Source organism: Pseudophryne corroboree, chromosome 1, assembly GCF_028390025.1.
Source record: "Pseudophryne corroboree isolate aPseCor3 chromosome 1, aPseCor3.hap2, whole genome shotgun sequence".
Taxonomy (NCBI): domain Eukaryota; kingdom Metazoa; phylum Chordata; class Amphibia; order Anura; family Myobatrachidae; genus Pseudophryne; species Pseudophryne corroboree.
The window spans coordinates 909,814,886-909,835,091 of NC_086444.1; the positions used below are offsets into that span (position 1 = coordinate 909,814,886).

General features: G+C 42.7%; 1 protein-coding gene across 3 annotated transcripts in view; it reads left to right on the forward strand.

Annotated features, from left to right (window-relative positions):
• AFG2A (AFG2 AAA ATPase homolog A) overlaps positions 1-20,206 on the forward strand; it is a 963,796-nt gene that overhangs the window by 862,491 nt on the left and 81,099 nt on the right. For all 3 annotated transcript variants that reach the window (XM_063920291.1, XM_063920292.1, XM_063920293.1), the window contains one exon: positions 19,547-19,711. In XM_063920291.1, coding sequence (XP_063776361.1) covers positions 19,547-19,711 — 165 coding nt within the window. The remainder of the gene's footprint in view (positions 1-19,546; positions 19,712-20,206) is intronic.

A 20,206-nucleotide genomic window follows, 5' to 3' on the forward strand; every position in this document is an offset into this window, starting at 1 on the left:
AAACAGAAAGACACAGCGCCGACATTCCCACCTCCTGCGTAGACGGACAGCACTCCCCCTGGTCACTGCTATTGAGTACCTGCGCCCGCCCCTGGCACGTCTCACCTTGCTGTCCACAGAGATATGGAGTCTCAGAGTCAGTGCCTGGCCAGGAATTAAGTTATAAGCAGCGCCACTGCACCAGCTCCTCCCACCTCTCGCACGTTGCCTGAGAGGAGCTGCTTTCCCTACATTCCAGCCTGAGCGCTGCGGCCAGCCTCAAGATACTCCGGACCTGTTAAAGATTGAAACATATGCTCAGTTCCCCACGATAGTTCGGCGGCCAGGGGGGGTTTCTAGGTACTCGGGAAAAACCCTGCGTGCGCGTATGAATACAGTGCATGTGGACAATAGGAATGCTTTTGTCTATTTTGGGTAATTTTTTTCAAGTTTTGGTGAATAGAACATATTTAGAACTTCAAATAGAACTCACATCACCCAGTGATTTTAAAATGGAACTCAAAATCGACTTTTAGTAAATTAGCTATTTGGAATAGAAACACTGTAGTTGATTTTGTGGGGATGCTGGTTCTATTCTGGTCAATTTTAAATAGACCCAAAACTGAGTTTTAGTAAATATACCCCCAATTGTACGGAAAGTACCAACTCAGCATATTGCATTCATAGTAACACTACTGCAGCCAGTGTGCCTTTTCATTTTCTTTTTTCTCTGACGTCCTAGTGGATGCTGGGAACTCCGTAAGGACCATGGGGAATAGCGGCTCCGCAGGAGTCTGGGCACATCTAAAGAAAGCTTTAGGATCACCTGGTGTGCACTGGCTCCTCCCCCTATGACCCTCCTCCAAGCCTCAGTTAGATTTCTGTGCCCGACGAGAAGGGTGCACACTAGGGGCTCTCCTGAGCTCTTTGTGAAAGTTTTAGTTTAGGTTTATATTTTCAGTGAGACCTGCTGGCAACAGGCTCACTGCATCGTGGGACTAAGGGGAGAAGAAACGGACTCACCTGCGTGCAGAGTGGATCGGGTTTCTTAGGCTACTGGACATTAGCTCCAGAGGGACGATCACAGGTTCAGCCTGGATGGGTCCCGGAGCCGCGCCGCCGGCCCCCTTACAGAGCCAGAAGAGCGAAGAGGTCCGGTGAAATCGGCGGCAGAAGACGATCCTGTCTTCAGATAAGGTAGCGCACAGCACCGCAGCTGTGCGCCATTGCTCTCAGCACACTTCACACTCCGGTCACTGAGGGTGCAGGGCGCTGGGGGGGCAGCGCCCTGAGACGCAATAAATCGATAAAAACCTTATATGGCTAAAATAAATGCATCACATATAACTCCTGGGCTATATGGATGCATTTAACCCCTGCCAAAACATACAGAAAAACGGATGATAAGGACGCCGAGAAAGGGGCGGAGCCTATCTCCTCAGCACACTGGCGCCATTTTCCCTCACAGCTCAGTTGGAGGGAAGCTCCCTGGCTCTCCCCTGCAGTCACTACACTACAGAAAGGGGTTAAAAAAGAGAGGGGGGCACAAATTAGGCGCAGTATAAACAATACAGCAGCTATAAAGGGAAAAACACTTATATAAGGTTATCCCTATATATATATAGCGCTCTGGTGTGTGCTGGCAAACTCTCCCTCTGTCTCCCCAAAGGGCTAGTGGGTCCTGTCCTCTATCAGAGCATTCCCTGTGTGTGTGCTGTGTGTCGGTACGTTTGTGTCGACATGTATGAGGAGAAAAATTATGTGGAGACGGAGTAGAGTGTCTGTAATAGTGTTATCACCCCCTAGGGGGTCGACACCTGAGTGGATGTACTGTTGAAATTGCGTGACAGTGTCAGCTTTGTATAAAAGACAGTGGTTGACATGAGACAGCCGGCTACTCAGCTTGTGCATGTCCAGACGTCTCATACAGGGGCTCTAAAGCGCCCGTTACCTCAGATACAGACGCCGACACGGATACTGACTCCTGTGTCGACGGTGAAGAGACAACCGTGATTTCCAATAGGGCCACTCATTGCATGATTGATGCAATGGAAAATGTTTACACTTTTCTGATAATATGAATACCACCAAAAAAAGGGGTATTATGTTTGGTGAGGAAAAACTTCCTGTAGTTTTCCTAAATCTGAAAAATAAAATGAGGTGTGTGATGATGCGTGGGTTTCCCCCCGATAACAATTGATAATTCTAAAAAGTTATTGGCAGTATACCTTTTCCCGCCAGAGGTTAGGGTGCGTTGGGAAACACCCCCTACAGGGGATAAGGCGCTCACACGCTTGTAAGAACAAGGGCTCTACCCTCTCTTGAGATGGCCGCCCTTAAGGATCCTGCTGATAAAAAGCAGGAGGGTATCCTAAAATGTATTTACACACATACTAGTGTTATACTGCGACCAGCAATCGCCTCAGCCTGGATGTGCAGTGCTGGGTTGGCGTGGTCGGATTCCCTGACTGGAAATATTGATATCCTAGATAAGGACAGTATATTATTGCCTATAGAGCAATTAAAAGATGCATTTCTATATATGCATGATGCACAGCGGAATATTTGCCGACTGGAATCAAGTATAAGTGCGTTGTATTCTACCAGTAAAGTGGTCAGGGATTCCAAACGGCATTTGGAAGTATTGCCTTAAAAAAAAAGGGGATGTACCCTAGGTCGCCTCTCAAAATAAGACGCCGTATTATCAGGCGCAGTCCTGGTTGGCAAGCGGACAAAAGGGTTCCTCTTTTCTGCTCGTGACAGAGGGAGAGGAAAATGGCTGCAGAGATCAGCCAGTTCCCAGGAACAGAAACCCTTTTCCGCCTCTGCCAAGCCCTCAGTATGACGCTAGGGCTTTACAAGTTCAGGCACGGTGGGGGCCCGTTCTCAGTGAATTTCAGTGCGCAGTGGGCTCACTCGCAAGTAGACCCCGGGATCCTTCAGGTGTTATCCCAGGGGTACAAAATTGGAATTCGAGACGTATTCCCCTCGCCGTTTCCAAAAGTCTGTTTTACCGACGTCTCCCGCTGACAGGGAGGCAGTTTTGGAAGCCATTCACAAGCTGTATTCCCAGCAGGTGATAATTAAGGTACCCCTCCTGCAACAGGGAACGGGGTATTATTCCACACTATTGTGGTACCGAAGCCAGACGGCTCGGTGAGACCGATTTTAAAATCTAAAATCTTTGAACACTTACATACAGAGGTTCAAATTCAAAATTGAGTCACTCAGAGCAGTGATTGCAAACCTGGAAGAAGGGGACTACATGATGTCTCGGGACATCAAGGATGCTTACCTTCATGTCAAAATTTACCCTTCTCACCAAGGGTATCTCAGGTTATGGTACAGAACTGTCACTATCAGTTCAGACGCTGCCGTAGGGAGGGTCCACGGCACCCCGGGTCTTTACTGAAGTAATGACCGAAATGATGATATTCCTTCAAAGGAAGGGAATTTTTAGTTATCCTTTACTTGGACGATTCCCTGATAAGGTGAAAACTTATATATACCTACAGCTAGAGATAAATCTCAAACTGTATATATATCTGGCGCTAAAATAATGTATGGTAGTAATTTACCAGATGGTAATCAGTGAAAATTGTGATCTCTAGGGCTGCTGAGCAAAAACAGCTGGTTAGGCTGAACAACTAATTGAAATACAAAGGAGAAAGAAATGCTCTGCGCACCAAAAATCACTTTGAATTGATTGATTGATTAATTAATTAAGTGCAGTCTAGCAAGGAGAATGATTGACTCAATGAAACTTGACCTTTTTTATAGTGAAAAATATTTTATAAAACAGTTAATGACACAAAACAAAGTAAATAAGACAAACAATGCATATATATATATATATATATAGCAGTATAAAAACCGGAGGTATTTCACCTCTTGCAAGTGTAAATAGAAACACTGTATGTAACTTTTATAAACGTGCTGTTTAAACAGCATACACTGTATCTAAAATGCAGATCGGATATCTTAAGTGAAAGAGGCTCTATACAAAGAGCAACAATCGATTCTAACACTGGCGTCCCAGTGTGGAATCAAATAAAATGTCCACAGATGGCTCCACAATAAAATTATTAGAAGCAAAGCAAGTAATAATAGTTACCCTCGTGCTGATTCCTGAGATGTAATGCAGAGTCCTGTATGCATTTGCACGGGGAGAATGTAAAGATTTGTAGTTGCTGCCACAATAGTAATTAAAGGACAGACTTGTTGGAATATTTATTCTCCGTAATAATAGCCGTCAGTTGACCGTCAGATGATGACATGTAGGGAGTTTCCCAGCAAGGGACCTGATCCGTATGGCTATCGGTAACAGCATGGAACGGCAAAACCGCTGATGGCTGGCACCGCACTGGTCTCACAGCGGAGATCCGTCTATATCCAGCTTGTCGCAGCGGGATTCTGATGTAGAAGTGCCGTTAGCAGCTGGACTCCCTTTAACCTCACTGCGGAGGTATAATTACTGTAGGTCACTTGGCTTAGATGTAGACGGAACCGGAATAGCAGGACCGAGATGGTAGGAGCCCGTCTGTGGAGTAACTGATATCCACTGCACTGCACTCGTAGAAAGGGGCGTCAACGCGTTGCGTCTCCTAGCAACGGAGACTTCCTCAAGACGAAGTTTTTATACTGCTATATATATATATATATGTATTGTTTGTCTTATTTACTTTGTTTTGTGTCATTAACTGTTTTATAAAATATTTTTCACTATAAAAAAGGTCAAGTTTCATTGAGTCAATCATTCTCCTTGCTAGACTGCACTTAATTAATTAATTAATCAATCAATTCAAAGTGATTTTTGGTGCGCAGAGCATTTCTTTCTCCTTTGGATTCCCTGATAAGGGTAAGATCCAGGGAACAGTTGGAGATCGGTGTAGCACTATCTCAGGTAGTGTTGCGGCAGCACGATTGGATTCTCAATATTCCAGATTCGCAGCTGGTTCCGACGACTTGTCTTCTGTTCCTAGGGATGATCCTGGACACAGTCCAGAAAGAAGGTGTTTCTCCCGGAGGAAAAAGCCAGGGAGTTATCCGAGCTAGTCAGGAACCTCCTAAAACCAAACCAAGTCTCAGTGCATCAATGCACAAGGGTTCTGGGTAAAAATGGTGGCTTCCTACGAAGCAATCCCATTCGGCAGATTCCACGCAAGACTTTCCAGTGGAACCTACTGGACAAATGGTCCGGGTCGCATCTTCAGATGCATCAGCGGATAACCCTGTCACCAGGGACAAGGGTATCCCTCCTGTGGTGGTTGCAGAGTGCTCATCTTCTAGAGGGCCGCAGATTCGGCATTCAGGACTGGATCCTGGTGACCACGGATGCCAGCCTGTGAGGCTGGGGAGCAGTCACACAGGGAAGGAATATCCAGGGCTTATGGTCAAGCCTGGAGACATCACTTCACATAAATATCCTGAAGCTAAGGGCCATTTACAATGCTCTAAGCTTAGCAAGACCTCTGCTTCAAGGTCAGCCGGTGTTGTTCCAGTCGGACAACATTACGGCAGTCACCCACGTAAACAGACAGGGTGCCACAAGAAGCAGGAGGGCAATGGCAGAAGCTGCAAGGATTCTTCGCTGGGCGAAAAACCATGTGATAGCACTGTCAGCAGTTTTCATTCCGGGAGTGGACAACTGGGAAGCAGATTTCCTCAGCACGACCTCCACCCGGGAGAGTAGGGACTTCACCCAGAAGTCTTCCACATGATTATAAACCGTTGGGAAAAACTCGACAGGTATTGCGCCAGGTCAAGGGACCCTCAGGCAATAGCTGTAGATGCTCTGGTAACACCGTGGGTGTACCAATCAGTGTATGGGTTCCCTCCTCTGCCTCTCATACCCAAGGTACTGAGATTGATAAGATGGAGAGGAGTAAGCACTAAATTAGTGGCTCCGGATTGGCCAAGAAGGACTTGGTAACCGGAACTTCAAGAGATGCTCACGGAGGATCCGTGGCCTCTACCTCTAAGAAGGGACCTGCTTCAGCGGGGACCTTGTCTGTTCCAAGACTTGCCGCGGCTGCGTTGACGGCATGGCGGTTGAACGCCGGATCCTGAAGAAAAAAGGCATTCCGGATGAAGTCATCCCTATCCTGATCAAGGCCGGGAAGGATGTAACCGAAAAACATTATCACCGCATTTGGCGAAAATATGTTGCGTGGTGCGAGGCCAGTAAGGCTCGACGGAGGAAATTCAACTGGGTCGATTCCTACATTTCCTGCAAACAGGAGTATCTATGGGCCTGAAATTGGGGTCCATTAAGGTTCAAATTTCGGCTCTGTCGATTTTCTTCCAAAAAAGAACTAGCTTCAGTCCCTGAAGTTCAGACGTTTGTTAAAGGGGTACTGCATATACAGACTCCTTTTGTGCCTTCAGTGGCACTTTGGGATCTCAAGGTGGTTTTTGGGTTCCAAAAGTCACATTGGTTTGACCCACTTAAATCTGTGGAGTTAAAATATCTCACAGAAAAAGTGGTCATGCTGTTGGCTATGGCCTGGGCCAGGCGCGTGTCAGAATTGGTGGCTTTATCCTGTAAAAGCCCTTATCTGAGTTTCCATTCGGACAGGGCGGAATTGAGGACTCGTCCTCAGTTTCTCCCTAAGGTGGTTTCAGCGTTCACCTGAACCAAACCTATTGTGGTGCCTGCGGCTACTAGGGACTTGGGGGACTCCAAGTTGCTAGACGTTGTCAGGACCCGGAAAATATATGTTTCCAGGACGGCTGGAGTCAGGAAATCTGACTTGCTGTTTATCCTGTATGCACCCAACTAGCTGGGTGCTCCTGCTTCTAAGCAGACTATTGCTCGTTGGATTTGTAGTACAATTCAGCTTGCACATTCTGTGGCAGGCCTGCCACAGCCAAAAATCTGTAAATGCCCACTCCACAAGGAAGGTGGGCTCATCTTGGGCAGCTGCCAAGGGGTCTCGGCTTTACAACTTTGCCGAGCAGTTACTTGGTCAGGAGCAAATACGTTTGTAAAATTCTACAAATTTGATACCCTGGCTGAGGAGGACCGGGAGTTCTCTCATTGGGTGCTGCAGAGTCATCCGCACTCTCCCGCCCGTTTTGGGAGCTTTGGTATAATCCCCATGGTCCTTACGGAGTTCCCAGCATCCACTAGGACGTCAGAGAAAATAAGAATTTACTTACCGATAATTCTATTTCTCGTAGTCCGTAGTGGATGCTGGGCGCCCATCCCAAGTGCGGATTGTCTGCAATACTGGTACATAATTATTGTTACCAAAAAATTCGGGTTATTGCTGTAGTGAGCCATCTTTTCTAGAGGCTCCTCTATTATCATGCTGTTAACTGGGTTCAGATCACAAGTTGTACAGTGTGATTGGTGTGGCTGGTATGAGTCTTACCCGGGATTCAAAATCCTTCCTTATTGTGTACGCTCGTCCGGGCACAGTATCCTAACTGAGGCTTGGAGGAGGGTCATAGGGGGAGGAGCCAGTGCACACCAGGTGATCCTAAAGCTTTCTTTAGATGTGCCCAGACTCCTGCGGAGCCGCTATTCCCCATGGTCCTTACGGAGTTCCCAGCATCCACTACGGACTACGAGAAATAGAATTATCGGTAAGTAAATTCTTATTTTTTTTATGCATTGATTACTATATAATGTCATATCCTATTTGCAGTTAAAATTGCCTTTTGCTATTATTACATTAAACAGCTTCCCACATCTTTGTTTAAATTGTAAAGCATTTTATGGAATGTTATGCTGGCCATACAGTAGGACGACTAGCGATAGATGTGAGACGTCCCACGACTCCAGCTCCCCGGCGTACAATAGGTTGTACGGTGATTTTGCACTGTACGATCTATCATTTGACCCGCAATGGACCCCTACTCGGATCGACTGATCATATGTGCAGCACATATAATCAGTTGATATGATATGTGACACGCAGGGCCACGCATCGCATTGTAATCGCACCCAAAACATGCACAATGTGCATGCAATGGGTCGAATGACACGATGATATTGTGTATTCGTACATGATATTAAACTAGTGTATGGCCAGCATTAGCTTGCACTGATCAACAATATCCCAGTTTTCTGTTGTCTCCCTCACAGATGCCTCAGTTGGTTTAAATACTGATCATCATCTCAAATAACATTACCTACATGTATTTCTAGCAGAGACCAGTGCTCTGTTGTTTATTCGGTAATGGCGTTCTGCTCAGGCATCATTGCTACATTTAATTATGTATAGCAGTGGAATAAAGTTTGGAAGCATATTGGAATTCCATGTATTCCTTTATTAATGAGAGCTAAAATGTAATTTGTTCTAAATCCAATTTTGTGATTGGATAAAGACAAGAAAAACTATATACTACAATCCATCCTTCACTATGTTTATTCTGCAAAAGTAAGCGCACCTTTGAGTTTAGTAACCAATAACACATCTAGCAGTATCATCAGCAGCTAATCATTTTCTGTATCGACCAATCCATCCCATACAGCAGCTTGGTGATTTTTGGTGCCCTCACATTATGAAACAAAACTGTTTCCACTTATTTATGTGTTTAGGCTACAACATCACAGCTGGATAAAGACCACAAGTTGGAATTTTTCTTCTGGCTAAGCCATTCTGTTGTGCATTTGCTTTTGTATGGAGGATTGTTTTCAGAATCAACATTCTTGTACCTGTAAGTTCACAAGCACTAGGAATAACCAGGCTCTGTGGCAGCACTTGTTTGTGCAAACACATTTATTAGTATAGTTAATGCTGCACTTATATGCTGTTTTCTTGCCGATGTGACACTGGAACACCAGTTCATCTGTGAATGCAGTTGGCAGCGTTCACAGAGCAAATACTACTTGTTTATCAGGAATGTAGCACTTATGGAATCTCCATGTGGGTGTGAGAAAATTCAATATGATACATATAAATAAAGGAAGGAAGTACGATATAAAAAACCTACACTGAAATATGAGGTACAAATGAGGAGTAGCAGGTTTAATCAGCAAAGAAAAAATGAATGAGATAAGAGAGAACTCCAGATAGAAATATCCGATAAAGGATAGAAGGAAAGAAATAGAGGAAGGAAAAAGATGAGAAGTGAGTATTTAGAAAGAAGGAGAAGTGATTCACCAGAAAGGGAACACTTCTACATAAAGGATAAATGGTATCTGAATATCGTACTCTCCTAATCAAGAGCCCATTCTGATGAGGAACAGATTCCAAATTCCAAATAAAGAAAAGATTTTAGGCAGGAGTTTGAGAAAACAAATTCAGTATTAATTTAAAATATGAAGTATAAAAAAGAGGGAAGAGAGGTAAAGGACAAAATAAAACTCAATAAATAGCAATCAAACATTCATTCCACAGCATACAGAGAAGGAAGGAATAAAAAAAAACAAAAATCTTTAACATCAGTAAACATAAATTAACAAATGAAGAGTTTGGTTTTACAAAAAGGACTAAAGTTTGCACCAAACACAAAGCTTAACAAATTTGAGACTTGTTTAGATTTACAAAAGCTCATAAGAAAAGTTTAACTTAAAAAGCATTTCCTGAGCCAAATAGGGGAAGAGAATAGTGAAATAGAAATGTGTAAGCCTAAAGCAAAATTTAACCCCATGTTCAAAAGGGGATGTCAGGTCCGGGTGTTTTTGTGAATCCGTTAACCTGGAACCAACCACAGGGGTAGGTGCTGGGGTATGAAGAAAACAGGGAGGACGAAGGAAGTTCCGTTTCATATATTTATTAAAGTAACAATTCAGTAAGGAGTTAAATGACTAGTTGTTAATCATCATTATACTGAAGTATTGCAGGAATGACAGAAATAATATGCAAGAGAAAACTCAGAAATAAATAAAAGAAATGTTCATGGAAACATATGCAAAAACAAGCTGAAGAATAAATGTTGAATTGTCCAAATATAAACAGGCTTTGATGCTGAACTGCAGATTGTGTTTAACTGGTTAATGCAGACATGGAGAATTAACTGTAAGAATTTGCAATGGAGTTTTAAGAGTTAACTGAGAGACTGTGAAGAATTATCCTTGTAATGACAACATAGAAAAAGTACTGAATTGGGTTACTTGCGGGTTCCGGAGATCACTGTGAAACTGTAGTAGATGGCGAGGTGATGAATGGGTTAAATGCAGAGTTGAACAAACGAACAGCTGAGGGAATTGGAATCCTCCAGACTTTGTATGATAGGCAGACAGACAAGGTAACCTCATGCAGGACACTGGGAATCCAAGTGTTTCCAATAGGTGTGCAATTGACTGATAGCACAATGGAGAGCCGGTAGATCTTTGGCAGTGAAGGCTGCAAAACGGACCTCTGGGAACGGAGGCGATATCTGGACCACGGGAATCACACAGGAATGCACGGAGAGAGTTCAGAGCTAGAGCACAGCTTTGATACAACAAAGCACTGGCCCAGAGTGACATAATCCCAGCCTACTTAAAGGCAGCACAAGCACGGGATTGGCTTACACCTGCCCACAGGTGTTTTCACAAGTGCTCAGTATTAGCTATTTGGTCTCCAACATGGCCACCTCCTATACAGCAGACACACCGCAGTGCCTTAGGCCATTTGGTCCCCGCACTCACAGTTCCCAGACTCTGCATTACCTGTGCCATTGATCACGCCGTGTCCCCACACGGGCGCACAGCACCGCGAGCAACCGCACTGGCAACGGATGAACCCCAGAACCCGCAAAGGTGAGAGACCGGTTCGTGACAGTACCCCCTCTTCTACGGGTGGTCTCCGAACACCTTTGAACCTTGTCAGGATTTTTGAAGAAGTATTTCTGTACCAGTCTTGGAGCATGAACATCTTCAGAGAAAACCCAGGATCTCTCCTCCGGGCCGTAACCCTTCCAGTCGACCAGAAACTGTAAACGTCCATATCGGGAACGTGAGTCCACAATCTCTTTAACTTCAAATTCCTCATTCTGCAAAGAGTGAACTTTAGGAGATTTGGACTGGGTAGTACAGAACTTATTGAGAATCAAAGGCTTCAGTAAAGATGTATGAAAGGCGTTAGGAATTCTCAAAGACGGTGGCAGCTTGACTTTGTATGACACAGGGTTGAGTACCTTTACAATGGGAAATGGACCAATAAACCTGGGAGCAAATTTCTTAGAAGGAACTTTGAACCTGAGATTGCGCGTAGAAATCCAAACTTGGTCTCCCACTTTGTAATTCGGTACAGCTTTACGTTTTTTATCTGCAAAAGATTTATAACGAGCGGAAGTTTTGACCAAGGACTTACGTACACAACTCCAGATGCTAGATAGACGTTGAAGCTCTTGATCTGCCGCTGGGACCTCTAGGGCTGGCAATGGATGAAACTCTGGCACACGAGGATGAAAGCCGAAGTTAATATAAAAGGGCGTAGATTCTGAAGATGAATGGAAGAGATTATTATGAGCAAATTCTGCCAATGGAAGGTAGTCAACCCAGTCATCCTGTGAGGACGATATATATAGCCGGAGAAATGTTTCAAGGTCTTGGTTGACTCTCTCAGTTTGTCCATCTGTCTGAGGATGATATGCAGAAGAAAAGTTCAACTTGACATTTAAAGATGAACAAAGCGACCTCCAAAACTTGGCCACAAACTGTGTTCCCCGATCAGAAACAATTTCTCGAGGAAGGCCATGCAACTTGAAGATTTCAGAGATGAACAATCTGGCTAGTAAAGGGGCTGATGGTAACCCAGTTAATGGAATGAAATGTGCCATTTTCGAAAATCGATCCACTATCACCCAAATGGTATTTCGCCCTTTTGATGGAGGTAGATCGGTCACGAAATCCATTGAGATATGAGTCCATGGTTGTTTGGGTATGGATAGTGGATGTAACAAACCTGGTGGAGAACTTCTTGGACTCTTATGTTGGGCACATTTAGGACATGCTGCTATAAACTCTTGGACATCGGCTTTGAGACGTGGCCACCAATAAGACTGTTGAATAAACTTGAGAGTCTTTAGAACCCCAGGATGACCCATGAAGGAAGAGGAGTGAGCCCAGGTAAGCAGCCGTTTTCGAAGACTTGTGGCGACAAAGGTCTTGCCAGGCGGAGGAACTGGAGAGGTTCGAGTCATTAAAAAGGACCTAGGATTCACAATGGCTTGATTCGTGGTAGCATCATTTAATTCAGAAGAAGCAAAGGACCGGGAAAGAGCATCTGCCTTTTTGTTCTGAGACCCTGGACGATAGGTGAGTTTGAAATCAAATCGTGAGAAGAAAAGCGCCCATCGGGCTTGTCGTGGATTCAAACACTGAGCTGACTGCAGATACAGAAGATTCTTATGATCAGTATAAACTGTAATGCGATGTTGAGCTCCTTCTAGAAGGTATCTCCACTCCTCAAATGCCAACTTGATGGCAAGTAACTCTTGCTCACCGATTGCATAATTACGTTCTGCCGGGAGGAACTTACGGGAGAAATATCCGCAGGGATGGACCTTTTTATCTTCAAAGACTTGTGACAACACAGCTCCTACTGCTTCTGTAGATGCATCCACCTCTAGTAGAAAGGGACGATTCAGATCAGGCTGTCGAAGAATGGGGGCTGACACAAAGGCTTGCTTTAAATCAGAGAAGGCTTTGATTGCTTCTGAAGACCAGTTCGTAGGATTTGCTCCCTTACGAGTTAGGGCTGTGATGGGAGCAGCTAACGTAGAATAATTCTTAATGAATCTCCTATAGAAATTAGCAAAGCCGAGAAATCGCTGAATCCCCTTGAGAGTTGTAGGAGTGGACCAATCTCGGATAGCTTGTACCTTACCGGGATCCATACATAGCTCTGATCCAGAAATGATGTAACCAAGGAACGGTATGGAAGATACTTCAAAAGTGCACTTCTCTAACTTACAATAAAGTTGATTTTTCCTCAAACGTGTCAGTACCTCTTTAACTTGGTGACGGTGAGACTTTATATCCCTAGAGAATATTAGGATATCATCCAGGTACACTACTAGACACTTGTAGAGAAGATCACGAAAAAGTTCATTCACATAGCTTTGAAAAACTGCAGGTGCATTACAAAGACCGAAAGGCATTACAAGGTATTCGTAATGCCCATCCCGGGTATTAAAAGCAGTCTTCCACTCGTCCCCTTCTCGGATGCGGATTAAATTGTAGGCCCCTCGGAGATCCAGTTTTGTAAACACAGTAGCTCCTTTTACCCGGTCAAATAATTCTGGAATTAAGGGTAATGGATACTTGTTTTTCACAGTGATCTCATTGAGTCCACGGTAATCTATGCATGGTCGTAACCCACCGTCCTTCTTCTTAACGAAAAAGAATCCGGCTCCTGCAGGTGAAGAAGATGGTCTGATTAATCCTTTGGTTAGATTTTCTTGTATATAATCAGACATAGCTTGCGTCTCTGGGATGGATAGCGGATAAATTCGTCCCCTAGGAGGTGTTTTACCCGGAACCAGGACAATTGGGCAGTCCCATTCGCGATGAGGAGGTAGAGAGTCTGCTGCTTGTTTACTGAAAACATCCGCAAAGGATTGATACACCGGAGGTAGGTCGGGAAGGCTGATTGACCGGAGAGGTACAATTGAGGCTAAACAGTTCTTGGTACAAGATTTACCCCATGAAAGGACTTCCATGGTTTGCCAATTAAGTTGAGGGTTATGTTTCTGCAGCCAAGGTAAACCAAGTATCACATCTTGAGAGGCTTTGGGAATCACGTAGAAGGAGAGGTATTCGGAATGGAGCACACCAACTTTCATCTTGAGACATACGGTTCGATGAGTAATTATACCATCTGGAATTCGACTTCCATCCACTGCTGTAACGGCAACTGCTGCTTCCAGAGGCATGGTTTGAACTTTAGACCGCATGACAAAGGCTGAGGAGATGAAGTTCTCGGCTGCCCCAGAATCTAGGAGAGCTGAAACTTTCACTGTAGAACTTGGCACTTCTAATTGAATAGACAAGGTCGGCTCTTTCCCAGAACGTGATTCTAGAGTAACTCCTAGCTTAACCTCTCTTGAATAAGCTAGGAGCGAGAGTTTCCCGGTCGGAGTTTGCAGAATTTAACTAAGTGTTCAGAGGACCCACAGTACATGCAGAGGTTACCCTGTCGACGACGAAGTCGTTCCTCTTCTGTGAGGCGAGAGCGCCCAATCTGCATAGGTTCGTCTGTCGTTACCGGAGACTGTGATGAAGAATCTTGTCGAGGCCTAGGATGATAACGTGGACTGGATCGCTCTGCCCTGGATTTCTCTAAACATCGCTCCCTGTAGCGTAGGTCAAGTTTGTTACAGAGAGAAATCAATTCATCCAGTTTAGTTGGCACATCCCGGATAGTTAAATCGTCCTTGATTCTCTCAGAAAGTCCATTCCAAAACGCGGCGATCAGGGCCTCCTCATTCCAGTTTAACTCTGAAGACAACGTGCGAAACTGAACAATATATTGATTGACAGGACGTAAACCTTGACGTAGACGGAGAATCTCCAAAGATGCTGAGGTGGTCCTGCCGGGTTCGTCAAAGATTCTCCGGAAAGAAGATACAAACTCTTTGTAATTAGAGAGGATAGGATCACCTCTCTCCCATAATGGTGATGCCCACTCCAGAGCCTGACCGGAGAGCAGGGCAATAATATATGCGACCTTAGAACGAGCTGATGGGAAACTGGCGGACATCAGTTCGAACTGGATCTCGCATTGATTCAGGAATCCCCTGCAAAGTTTTGGAGTTCCGTCAAACTTACTCGGAGAGGGTAACTGCAAGCGGGACGTAGGCAGCATCACAGGAGAAGCTGTAGTGGTAACTGGGACAACCGGAGTTGGAATCTGGACTTGAGACGTTTTAATTGCTGTATGAAGAGTCTCTAAACGGTCTGCCATAGTTTGCATAAACTGCACTATTTGTGTCTGTATAGACTCCTGGTTTTCCAGACGGGAAAGGATATTTGACGTAGCACCGCCTCCTGCGAATTGGTCACTTGACGGATCCATGTGGCCAGTGCTTACTGTCTGGTCCGGGTGTTTTTGTGAATCCGTTAACCTGGAACCAACCACAGGGGTAGGTGCTGGGGTATGAAGAAAACAGGGAGGACGAAGGAAGTTCCGTTTCATATATTTATTAAAGTAACAATTCAGTAAGGAGTTAAATGACTAGTTGTTAATCATCATTATACTGAAGTATTGCAGGAATGACAGAAATAATATGCAAGAGAAAACTCAGAAATAAATAAAAGAAATGTTCATGGAAACATATGCAAAAACAAGCTGAAGAATAAATGTTGAATTGTCCAAATATAAACAGGCTTTGATGCTGAACTGCAGATTGTGTTTAACTGGTTAATGCAGACATGGAGAATTAACTGTAAGAATTTGCAATGGAGTTTTAAGAGTTAACTGAGAGACTGTGAAGAATTATCCTTGTAATGACAACATAGAAAAAGTACTGAATTGGGTTACTTGCGGGTTCCGGAGATCACTGTGAAACTGTAGTAGATGGCGAGGTGATGAATGGGTTAAATGCAGAGTTGAACAAACGAACAGCTGAGGGAATTGGAATCCTCCAGACTTTGTATGATAGGCAGACAGACAAGGTAACCTCATGCAGGACACTGGGAATCCAAGTGTTTCCAATAGGTGTGCAATTGACTGATAGCACAATGGAGAGCCGGTAGATCTTTGGCAGTGAAGGCTGCAAAACGGACCTCTGGGAACGGAGGCGATATCTGGACCACGGGAATCACACAGGAATGCACGGAGAGAGTTCAGAGCTAGAGCACAGCTTTGATACAACAAAGCACTGGCCCAGAGTGACATAATCCCAGCCTACTTAAAGGCAGCACAAGCACGGGATTGGCTTACACCTGCCCACAGGTGTTTTCACAAGTGCTCAGTATTAGCTATTTGGTCTCCAACATGGCCACCTCCTATACAGCAGACACACCGCAGTGCCTTAGGCCATTTGGTCCCCGCACTCACAGTTCCCAGACTCTGCATTACCTGTGCCATTGATCACGCCGTGTCCCCACACGGGCGCACAGCACCGCGAGCAACCGCACTGGCAACGGATGAACCCCAGAACCCGCAAAGGTGAGAGACCGGTTCGTGACAGGGGATGCTTTATAGAAAGCTTTAATAAAGCAGTAAGTGCTGAAATTGACCTTACTGAACTCAATTAACAACATATATTTGAAAGAAGGGAGAGCACTGGAAAATTTAAGAATGAAAAAAAAAAATAATAACCATTAAACCAAACGTGAGAAGGAATAGTAATTATTGATATATTCTAAGTATGAAAAGGAAATGCAAAGACAAACAATAGAGAAATTTATAAAATATTGCCGAATAATCCCAGTGATAAGATAGAGAAAGATCTAATGAAGATGTTATCTAAGTACAAAGATGAGGGTACGATAACAGAAAAGGAAGAAAAGTACATTGTGGATGAAAATCCAATGTTACCTATACTCTACATTTTGCCCAAAATCCATTAGGAGTTAGAAACCATCCACCCCCCTTCCCCATATACTACAGGGAGACCTATATTCACTGAAACTGATTTGGTTACATCCAATCTGTTGCACTTTATACTTTATAGATTCTCATTTACAACCTGAAGTTGTTAAAGTCAAATCATATGTAAAGGACACAACAGATGTCTTAAAATAAACTGAAAGATTTCAAGTGGCAAGAAAGCTTTATACTCATCACAGCAGATGTGAGTATCTTGTACATAAAAGAAATATGGCTACCAAGAAAACAAACTTAATCCAATCCTTAATAATAATCTATCATAGAAAAATAATTTCTCCTGGCACAAAGGTAAATTTTATGAGCAAAAAAGTGGTACTGCAATGGGAATTCGATTTGCACCTTCATACACAAACTAATTTATGGGGTTCTGAGAAGGACATACTATATGGACAAATAAAAGAATTCCTCCAGAATTTTAAAAAATGGTACATTAATTATTAGTGACATTCTGTTTATATGGGAGGGAGGGCAATGAAACAAATCTGGACTTGTTTTTGTGAGGAAATACTCTAGAACCCCATTAATATCAAATTCACTTTTATTAATTATATATTATAAGCCCACAGATAGTGATATTTATATCAGCAGGGAAAGTAACAATCATCCAGATGAGGAGGATAATGGGAAGTTGTATGTTAATGTTATTAAGGAACAGGCGAAGATTATTAAGTAAACATTTATGGTAAAAGGCTATTTCGAGAAGACATAGATCCCTCGATTAGAGAGCTGTTGAAGGTTATTAGGAATTTAGTTTTGGCAAGTAAGAAAAAAGATGAAAAAGAAACTAATAATTAATTTGTGCTTCATTTTATTACTACTTTCAATGGCCAATAAACAAAATTTAAAAAGTTATAAAGAAGCATTGATACTTATTGGAAAGAGACCCCATTTTGAAATCAATCATTCAAAAAAACACTTAAATTTATCTATAAGATTGCTTCGAATCTGAAAAATTAATTACTAAAGAGTGCATTACTAAGAGAAAGAAGGATTCATACCAAGAGATTTCATAGATGTGGAGTATGTTTAAAAGTCATCAGGGACAGCCAAGTAAAATTGAGCAATATACTTCCATATCAAAATGCTAAATGTATAATATTTCTGAATCTAATTGAATGCAATTGCGAACCTACAGTGCATAGTCCGCAATACCAGACCGTTCAGAGAGAGGTGGGCAGAGCATTTAATAAATAAAAAAAAATAAAAAAAATGGGTTTGACAAACTCTCTTTATCAAACTACTATAAAGAACATCACCATAATTATGTGAAACATTTAAGACTAATAATTGGGATCCAGTTAGTTGAAAAACATTGAAAAAGAAAAGATGCAGAAAATAATTTGGCACAACGTGAAATGAAATCTATTTTTGGGATGAAAACTTTGGTATCCAATGGTCTTAATACAGATTTTGAGTTACAATGTTTTTTTATGAATTGGTGTTTTGCTTTTTAACATGAATTTTATTCCTCTATGAACTCTATTCACTCTTATTTGATTCCTAGTTTTAAATAATTGGTCACCATAATATATTTTTTTTATTTTTGTATTTTTATATTTTATTATGTAATAATATGAGTCTTAAGAATGCTGGTTTTAACTTGGTTATTGTTGAATTGGGGAAAGTGTGATCTATGTAATTCATGAATTTTCTGCATTGTAGGGAACAGAAAGAAGGCTTTTAGAATTTGCATGCTTTTTATTGATAGAACCGGACGTGAGTAACAGACTCTGTTAGCAGAATATGTGCTCTCCAAAGGTGGAACGTAAAACATAGAGGATTCCGGCTGGAGTATAGTGGGATCCGGTTTGAAGATCGACAGTGTCTAGGTCGACAATGTTTAGTTCGACCACTATAGGTCGACAGTCACTAGGTCGACATGGATGGAAGGTCGACAGGGTTTCTAGGTCGACATGTGCTAGGTCGACAGGTCTAAAGGTCGACATGAGTTTTTCACTTTTTTTGTTTTTGTTTCATACTTAACGATCCACGTGGACTACGATTGGAATGGTAAAGTGTGCCAAGCGAAGGCACCATGCCCGAAGCATGGCGAGCGAAGCGGTGCACTAATTTGGGATCCCGGTCACTTTACGAAGAAAACGACACCAAAAAAAAAAAAAATCCTCATGTCGACCTTTAGACCTGTCGACCTAGCACTTGTCGACCTAGAAACCCTGTCGACCTTCCATCCATGTCGACCTAGTGACTGTCGACCTATAGTGGTCGACCTAAACATTGTCGACCTAGATACTGTCGATAAAACGAACCACACCCAGTATAGTAATGGATGTTTATTCCACAAGCTGGAATGCAAAACAGGAAGCTCAATGTCGTATTTCCACCTAATAGCCATATGAAATAACAGTTGGCTGGCTCACAAGATGGAAGTCGCAAATAGGCGGAGGTCCCGACACTTCGTCAGGTCCCGCCACTTTGTGATTTTGTGAGGGAAAAAACGGAAGTGGTGGGACTGGAACACAATTAGCTGTGATCTCTGATTACAAGGAATAGTATATAGCTGTACCACTGATGCAGCATATGTCATAATAGTGAGAGATACAGGCATGTCTGAGGAATGTTAGGAAGCCCGATATTTGTCAAAACAGTGCATACAACCTACAGTAGATCAATAGAAAGAATCAAGCACACTTGTCAAGTGTTAATGGTTAAATGTGGCTCAAAAAGCACAATGGCTGTTATTTTAACTATGTTAATTGTAGCTCTTACTATAGGCACACCAGACTACAGAATAATTTGTATGTCACAACAGTAACTAACATAACAGGGCAGTGTTTGAAAGCTCCAGGTCACAATGATCACTAGATCTGCTGGAGCTTGTGGATCTCTTGCTGTGGTGTGGTGTTTAGACAGTGATTGTTGCAGTCGCAGAACTTTTGTTTTTAGGAGACTCGCCACTCTTCTGATATTGTATGCAATTACTTATTACTAGGACATGATATTGTATTTATTTATGCATTTTTGTGGTGCTCAGTAAAGATTGCTGTGTCTGTTAGAGAATTTTAGTTATTGGGATTTTTTTTTCACATTCTTGTGTCTTTTTTCGATTTCAGGCTTTGATGCGTCCAGGGCGCATCGACAGAATTATTTTTGTGCCTCTGCCAGATGCTGCTACTCGCAGGGAAATCTTTAGAATCCGGTTCCAGTGTATGCCTATTGACAACGAGGTCAGCCTAGATCGTCTAGTGTTGCAGACAGAAAGATATTCAGGTGCAGAGGTAAGCATTGGCAATTGTCTAGTCACAGCTGTTGCTTATTTATTGTGTGGATAAGCAAATAAACATCAACGTTACTTATATGATATAAAAGTTTTAATGACCTCAACAATGTTAAGATATAATATTTTTTTTTCATTAATATTCTTTTGTTTGAGTTTTTTTCTAATGTTTTATTGATTAGTATTTTTTGCTCTATATTTTCATTCTACTTAGCTACGTATATAATTTACCTGGTAATTATTCCCTCTGTAGATTCTGTATACCATTATTCCCATTTTGAAATACTCATAGAATGTAATTTACTATTAATTATAACGTGGTATTTGGATTTTAGGTTACAATTTTCACAGTCCAAAAACACAATATAGTACATTTAAATCTGGTGACGATGACATTGTCATATAAAGGGAATGTCCCCATTTCGGATTCCTCATAGCTTGAAGCAGTAAGGTTTTGATCCCTTTGCTGTAACCAAAGCCAAGATACTAATATCTA